The 8,705-nt window shown below is 43.4% G+C and overlaps 1 protein-coding gene across 1 annotated transcript; it reads right to left on the bottom strand.

The window, feature by feature from the left end:
- Positions 1 to 1,597: 1,597 nt before the first annotated feature.
- LOC129380159 (sulfotransferase 1B1-like) lies at positions 1,598 to 8,015 on the bottom strand. Its single transcript, XM_055067382.2, has 2 exons — positions 7,810 to 8,015; positions 1,598 to 2,705 (listed from the first exon to the last, which is right to left on the bottom strand). Exon 2 carries the CDS (start codon positions 2,691 to 2,693, stop codon positions 1,731 to 1,733), a length of 963 nt encoding a protein of 320 aa, XP_054923357.1. The 5' UTR covers positions 2,694 to 2,705; positions 7,810 to 8,015; the 3' UTR covers positions 1,598 to 1,730.
- Positions 8,016 to 8,705: the final 690 nt, after the last annotated feature.

Genomic DNA, 8,705 nt, shown 5'->3' with positions numbered 1-8,705 from the left:
TGTCGCCACCTCTGTGTACTTTGCGTACCATCGCATCGACCGAGGCCAAGTTGTTTTGGAAACGTGCAGTCACTCGTGTATTTGTGCTCTTAAACTGCAGGAAATAATGCATCGGATGGGAGGGATGCTTGAATATCGGATGTTTTCTTCAGATTTAATGGCATTGTTTGGGAGGAGTCTATTTGCTACGAAATGTATGTAAAAGTGAACTTATTTGTAATGCCGCTCATTCACCACTTACGCACGTTTCGCCTCTACACGCAATATTCCTGTTAGGTCAGTATACCAAAATGATACATGCTTGTAATTAACTTCTCTTCAGCTGATGGCATCCGGTGGAGCTTTGTACGGCATCGACTGCTGCTTACCTGGTGCCACAACTTTGGATGAATGCACAAGAAGCCCGGAACGAGCATTTATATAGAGCAAAAAAAAAAAAAACTTGAACTTTTTACCATTTCAGAAGACGTCCTGCGTTTTATGAAATTGCACGTGACACAGATTTGGTGGAGGCTTGTAAAGATCGTTCGCAATCATTTTTACTAAATAATAAAACGATTCCCTGCCAACGCCGCGCGTGGTTCAGCAGTAGATGTGAAAAAAAAAAAAAATATATACATGCCGCGTCCATCAGCGGAGCCGGCTTGGCGTGTACCAACTGGCGTTCAAAACGCGCGCGCTAGAACCGAAACCGGAAGACATTACCATCTGCTTGGTGTGCTACGGTCAATTCGGCCGCTGGGCTCTATGGGAGTGTCCGCTTTTCTTCAAGTTTCTTTCTCTACGGCTCGGATTACCATTCGACTTTCCGGCTTTGTTGCCTTTCGTGGCTTCTGTATTGGGACACTTGCACATAGATATATACATCGCCATGGTGAATTTCATTTACGAATCGCATCGATTTCTCTTCTAATACTGCATTTGTTTCGTTGCTCGTCATTGCTTTGCAGATATTTTATTACTGTTCACTCGTAATTACTGTTCAAGAAAATTAGATTTCTAATCTACTTGTCTTTAATTTATTTCCTGTTATCGCAAACATACATTTTAAATTTAATTGTTTTAATACATTTATGAAGTCTACCCAACTCTTGGCACATCTTCATGAGGGAGTAGGTGCGACAGTTTCAGTGGTTCTCGTTGTCATCAGTAATTATGGGAAGTGCCACATTTAGAAGCCAAGACGGCGTGGATTTATTATCAGAATTGTGATTGCTCTTTAGGATGTATCTATCGTCTTTTTTCTGACGTATTTGTACTTGTAATCTTGTTTTTGTTTTTAATTCTCTTTTTCTACGATTGTTCACTCCAATCGATAGTGCAAGAAAATGTGTAAGAGTTACTGCGGATAACACTGCGCTAACTGTTACGTCAATTCCTCGCTAATTATGAGTGAAGCTTTGCTTTCCCTCTATTACATTGCATGGGGGTGCACAAACAACCCGCAGACACCACAAGTACAGCAGCCATCAGAAGGCCAGTGGGAGGCATTGCTGATCTGTGACAACCCTCAAGGCCTGCCATGCAACAGGGTGTCGGCAGAGCGACATGATTTCCTGGAATAAGGAGGCCACTCACGAAAAGCAACACACGCCTGGCCGTAAACTATAAAGTTTATTCCATTCATAAATTTGAAGAGCTGGTCGCACCTCTCAGCGAAAGAATTCTGCTATGCGAGGATATTTAAATACAAAACCATGCTAAGAGGGGCAAAATGCGAGTACAAAAAGTTATTCGGAATTCTGCATGGTTCTAATCGCTTCAGCTCGAATGTCCTTCCATAGGTTCATGAAGGAGGACTCCTTCTCAGCCTCCAGAATCCGATTCTCCATCAACCGGAGCAGATCGGGTGTGAAGTAATCCTTCCAGCTTCCTACTTTGCCGCTCCTCACGTACGAGTACTTGTTCTCGTCTCCTTCATAGCCTTCTTTGCAGGTGACTTTCTTCAGCGAGATCACCTCTTCCCACTGGGGGTTAGCCTTACCGCTCAAGTCAATCACCATTACGCCTCGCATATAATCAGGCTGCGATCTTTCCAGCAATTTTTGGAGCGACACTTCGTCCTCTTCCAGAGCCAGGCCATACTGCTCTCCCAGGAAATACGCAAGCCTCAGCACGACCTCGCGCGTGTTCTTCTTGAGTTCCTCGTAAGTCGTGAAGAACACGTTCGGCTGTTCCCTAAGAGCATATCCCGCGGCTACGTGTTCGAAATAGTCGCCGTAGCCGAAGTTGCCACTCACGAAAGTTTGGACTAGATCTGCAAAGGTTCCGTCTTGGAATTCGAAGGAGCTAATGTTGATCGCCATGTTGTAGAAGGAGACGCAGACATCCCATGGATTGCGGGCGATGTAGACGTACTTGCCTTCTCCAGTCATTGTGAGCTTGTCCAACGCCAGGTGTGTAGCGAAGGTTCTCAGCGGTAGAGACGAGGTCCAGTCCTTGATGTCCATGTACTCCAGGAAGCGCCATTCTTTGGAGAACTCCTCGTACGAGGTGATCGGTTGTCCCTCCCTGAGTATGAGGTGCGTGATGTACATCAACCAATGCGTTCCACTCTTCGGGAACGTTGACTGCACGACGTCTCCGTTCTGCGCTCTGAACTTGAGATTTTCTCTTAGCCTGTCTGGATTGATGCTAATACATCTTGGAACTCCGTCGATTATTTGGTGGGCTGGCCTTTGCCGTTGCATCATCGCCAGGTGCCTCTGAAAGTCGCAGTAGAAAGTTAGGAGCGTCTCGTCGATCACCTTTACTCTGCCATTGTTATAGCATAATTTCTTTAATGGACACTAAAGAGAAAGAATAAATCTTGCTAGACTGATAAAAATTCTTTCACAGTTCGATTTTCTTCAATTTCGCATCAATACGTTGATTATTGGTAGAAAGAAACGAGGGACAAAGTTCAATTATTCGAATTTCGGGCTCATATCACAGCGCCGGCACGACGCACAAATTTACAAATTTCGAATTCTTTCTAATGAAAGTTGCCTTCTTGGGCTACTTCACGCAGTGTTGGATACGTCACCATATGGTTATCTAAATGTTTTTTCCGGAGATCACCAATGAAGAACGAAGCCTTTAGAATTTCTCCTGTGCGGACCAGAACTGAACCAAGGTCACACGGGTGACTACAAGCAAAGGAGGCGAATGCACTTGCAAGCTGCCCCACGAATTCATTGGGTGTATGCCACTCGTTAATGATCGTCTTTCACTCGTATACTTTAGCGAGTTGCGCCATGATTGAAGTGGATATGTGCCATTCTTCAAAGAACCTCTTTCACGCCAACTTCGGTCGCTGGGTGTGCGGCCAGCGAGGGAACTACGACGAATCTCGGAGGGCACGCGCGAACTTTTTGTCAATGCCACTAGACGGCGCAGCGTGTCCAGAGGAAAGCACAAGAGAGAGCCCCGCTGCAGTAGACGCCTCATGAAAGATGCGTTTCGGGGACGGTTTATGCATTGTATCGTGGCACTGCTTTATTGCTAATCGTTCTTGCGCTGTTTTGAACTCACCGAGCATCTTGTGGGGTTAAGAGCAGTTTTTCGCGGTCTTGTAGAAGGGTAATTTATTAATCCAGCTATGATATCTTTTTTCTCTTGAGGTTCGCTTTAACTGACGTCTATCTCCTAATCGTAGCTTAAAGAAAAGATAACAAACAGTGAAGAAGAGTACGATATATATAATGAAGTATTGAACATTTCTATGAAGTTACACAAGCTAGGTACATACCAGAGAAGTCGCATGAAGTTGGAAGTTTACACGTATCATATCCAACGTATGCTCAGCACATTATCTGTGAGAGGCTGTACACATGCTGGAACGCTAATTTATTGCGAAAGCACATAAATATCACTAACGTGGAAAGGTTATCGGGGCATTCAATTGAGATAAAGAAAAAGAAAATAGCAAGAGAGAACAACGCATGGTTACCACATGAATGGAAGATCGCCAGATATATTCCGTTACTTAGAAAGCAAGTGGCAGGGTATGCGATTTCGTACAACATAAGACCAATTGCGTTAACGTCAAATATAGTGATACTTGCTCAAAGGGTGCTTCATGGGCATATAATAGAGTTTATTAATGAAAATGAGTTGTTGAGTCGCTTTCAAATTGTGTTTAGATGCGGTTTTTCAATATGGCACGTGCACGTAGACTTTGAAATTCGCATTAACGTCGCCCGGCACAAATACCAGAACGCGGCTTTAGTTACCTTGGAGATATCTAAAGCGTAAGACAGTACTGAACCGACAATTTTAATAACTCGGTTACAGGGCCACGGCTTTCCATGTTATATTGTAGAATCGGTGAATAAATTTTGGAGAGAGAGGAGATTCTATTGTTTTCCTAGTGGCTTTTCTGCTCGTAAACACCAGCAAACAGGAGGTGTGCATCTGGGATTGGTACTTGGACCGATATTGTTTAATATTTTACTGAGCACAATACCCTTTCATCTAGGGAAGTACATGGGTTCTTGCTGACGACATCCCTTTTTTTTTTTTTGCTATGGCTAGTGACATTTGCTCCCTTTACCAAATTTTGCTGTCATATTTAAGGAAACTGGAAGACTGGCTGGATAGCTTACACCTGAATGCAAATGCTATCCTGAATGCTAATAAGTGTGCTATTCTTTTTTTCCATCAAAGACCCAGTACACATGTCGTTTAACTATGATCAAGATGATGTCCCGCATGAAGAGTCACTCAAGTACCTTGAAGTTATTTATAACGGATCTCTTAACTAGTGGTCGGATACTCAATATATTGCGACAAAAGAGTTCGTGCAATGGACATTTCACGCAAGTTGAGCAGTCGAAGATTGGGTGTGCGAAGATAACTTTTGCTGGTATAAAAATGTACGTTTGTCCAAATATTAGAATTTGGGAGTGTTTTATTCGCAGGTGTGCCCCACAGAAGCTTCGGACACTAGTTGTATTAGAATGAAAGGCACTACGTTTGTGCTTAAGACTTCCAAAGCACTTTACAATGGACGTAATTTACCTGGAAGCGAGGATCCCCACCGATTTGTGCCGACTTCACCTTCTGACCGTTGAGATTTTCTTAAGGCTGTATGAATCACCATTAGGCTGTCCTCAAATAATTTTTCTCCCATCTGGAACTTTTTTTTTCTCGTTCATTGGGCGCAGGTTTAAGACGCCACGTATTAAATTTGTGCAAACATTAATTGAGCCCCTAGCTGTACATATTCGCGATATGCTTCCCAGCAGTAAGCACCCAAATTCCCCGTAAAGTACATTCAATGATATTTTTCCAAACCACGCGGATGTACTACCTTATGTCATCCGAAACGGCATATAACCGGACCATCTGAACAAAATAGCAACAAACGTGATCATTGGGACAGATGCATCGCAGTGCGAAGAAAAAGCTGGCACTGGAATATTTTGCTTTTCACTCGACTGCTCTTTTTCATTAAGGTTGCCTGATTTCTTGCCTATTTTTCTGGCTGAGCTTGTAGCAGTAATTCTAGCTTTACGGAAATTAGACCAAACGACTACAAAAGCTGCTATTCTTACTAACTCATTGTCTGTGTTCTGTTATCGCGTCTAGTATTTTGCCCATGCTAAAACTCTTTCACCTGTTAGTTGCTAGCCACCTGTAATGTGTCAATTTGACTCGTGTATCCGGTCATAGTGTTTTTGTTTATGAAACTGCCAATCCACTGGTAAATAAATAAAGTTCTTTTAGTTAGGATTTTAGGAGTTCTTCTAGTTGGTGCGTCATAGGTTTTTACCTTGCTGTGCAATACGCATAGTAACATATCATGTATTGCTGAAAGGCTAAAGTAATACAAGAGTTGGTTTTTATTAGGCATGGCGAAACACTACTGGATCGTTCTGGCTTCACGAAAACGGAGGGTATTGCGGACACTAAGGACACCATGTATGTCGGTGCTATAAATACATAGATTGCTGTGACTTGTAATCACATCTGGAACACAATCAATATAAATTTTTAGCTTATTGCTTGCGGCTAACATGGATGACAGAAGTGTTTCATTGAGTAATGTGAACATCTTATGTTTACCCATTGGCGGTACGTTGGCGCGAGACAACCGACGAAGGACCATGGCTGGATGCTGGCTTTATCAGGGTAGGAACACAACATTGGAGCCATTTTTCTTGCAACGATATCGCTAAGGTACCATTAAATATATGCTAGAATTGGTCAAACACTGTTTTGCGCATATCCGGTAAAAATTTCCTATTAAGAATTTCAGGAAATAAAGGAAGAGATCAAGTATATTGAGTCAGGCATTGTTTAGAGATCTGTAAGTAATAATTTGCCTTCGAGGCTGAAATGCAGGAGAGGGGAACAAAGATACTTTCTTACATAGACGGGGAAAAGACTTATCGAATATTTCTGCCTTTCGAAAAATTCCAATAGGAGATGTGCTGTGACAGTTACCAGCTGGGAGAAATATCTCGTCAGCGCAAGGGACATTTGCGATGAAGAGAATCTTTTTTGCCGTTCCGCTATAGCGAAATATGCAATCAAAATAAGATCTTAAACCCACCGTAGTTTACTAAACATTCTTATTACTTTGCTAAAAAGTGGTAGGCGACCCTAATCTTTGACTTAGGTGTTTCTTAGTGGCACTCGCGAGCGAACCTCCTTCCCTTGGCGCGTTATGCGGGCGAGGAACGAGGGAGGGCAAGGACACAGCGCGCGCCATCTGGCGGGGCGTCGCCCCCTAGCGAGCGGCGCAAGAAGTGCGTCTTACGCGCCCTCTCCGCTGCTAACGTCATAGAATGTAACTAGCGCACGCGCACAGCTGTTGCGAGTTAGTGAGCGAGCTAGCGGGAGGAAGCCCGGAGAGAAGCGAGACCGGAGGAAGTGACGTCACATCCGCTCTGCTAGGCAGATGTTCATTCTATGCCAGGTAACTGTTTTCCATTAATTAGCCGGTTAAATATCGTGCCTCCTTCTTGCGTGTGGTTTGCGTCCGGGTTTCCAGGAATTTCGCCAACGTCGTGCTCACGTGGCGGAATTCCAAGGTCTACGATTCTGTGCATTGGTGTGCGGTAACCAGCGATTTATAATTCGTTCTAATAATCCCAGACACTTCAGTAACTCATCATGTAACTAACATTACGGTCTGATATCATATCTATAATGAAACATATTAATTTTGTACTGCACTACTTTGTATTTCAACACATGGTTTATTTTGAATTTCATCCCCGGCCGTCTCAGGACATGAACCGGAATTAATGTGTAAGAAACAAGAGCGTCACTCGATTCTCGTGGCATTCAAAGAAGGTAAGTAAAAAAGAAGTAAAACGTGATTGTGTTACACGCGTCTTGTTGTCATAAAACGCGCTAAATGTCTGCTAGATGCAGCGAAACATCCGTTGGAGTGGCAACAATAGAGCTTGGGCTTTCTCTAAATATCAAACAATGAATGATCTAACTCATAGCCGTGCTAATGCAGCGTTGTCGGAGGGCATGTTGTCACATTGAAAGATTTCTCGGCTTACCGAAAACATGCTCCTTCTGCATGTAAGTAAAAGAAGCATATAAGTAAAACAAAAATTGCGCCAGAATCACTGAGGGCTAACTGCAGCACGAAGTACTATTTATTATTGTTAGAAGTAAGAGCCACGGTAGTCTCCAACGGAGATCTTCAGCACAAATCTAGAGCAACACTTAGACACAGAGAAAGGGATAAAAAAAATGCTCCATAAAAGAAAGGGGGAAGTAACTCCACAGAATATGCACTTATCTTAATAAGAGATCTGTTATCTAATTGGTAGTCTCATGGTAAAGCTTGGAACGACTGCTCACCTGTTCCTTGGGAGCGCGAGTTGACTGAACAAATGTGTGCTTCGGTTCTCGACTCTACTTGCACTGGAATGGTGGCATAGAGTCACTCTACCTCGACATTTCCAATAACTGACGTCATTCATGTGTGGCTTAGCTGGGAACTGGTGGTATACGCGCAGGCTTAGGTACTAAGGGCTGGCTTTTTCTTTCGCTGGAATCATCACAGTGACCGATCGCGAGAGTTATCGCCAATCAGTACTTGAGCTCTCACCGCTTTTCTTCAAGCATTGAAAGCTAGAATTCCTTATCACTATTGCAGAACAATTAGCACGACATTTCCTTTGTTGTGTAGTTTTGGCGCGAGAGTTATCGTGATAACGCAGCAGATAAAGGCATCGTGGTCGTTCAAGTACATAATGCGAAGACGAGTTGTATTAGCACACATCACCCGTCGCCCAGCACCTGAACTCATTTCTTTTGGTGCGTGTGGTATGGCTCAAACGGAACACGCAGAACCATTGAGGAGAGGAAGACGTGGTAGTAATGATATAATAATAAGGGATTCTATATTTCACGTGCTCGATACATATGTATCACTGCACTACATGACGCAAAATGCTACACAGCACAGATTACATTCAAGCAAAATTATGTCACCGGCGGCTACAGCGAAAGGCAGATGATTTTTTTTTTTGCAAAGAAACAGATGGGCACCTGACGCAATTTTCGCTTCTACTGTTTATCTATAGAATGCCTCTAAATGGTCTGTGGTATAAAGGTTATGAACAGGGATAAGGTGCCTAAGAAAGGCTGGCCAACATTTAAATAGGAGGACGTATCTTCATCAAAGGCGGCCGCGTCATCCTCGGCAGACTAGCTTTAATGGGTTAGTACAGTGAAGTCACGTGCGGTCGTTG

The sequence above is a fragment of the Dermacentor andersoni genome, chromosome 3 (assembly GCF_023375885.2).
Source record: "Dermacentor andersoni chromosome 3, qqDerAnde1_hic_scaffold, whole genome shotgun sequence".
Lineage (NCBI taxonomy): Eukaryota > Metazoa > Arthropoda > Arachnida > Ixodida > Ixodidae > Dermacentor > Dermacentor andersoni.
Note: the sequence above shows the minus strand (reverse complement) of the source record. Positions and strands in the feature narration are given on the sequence as shown.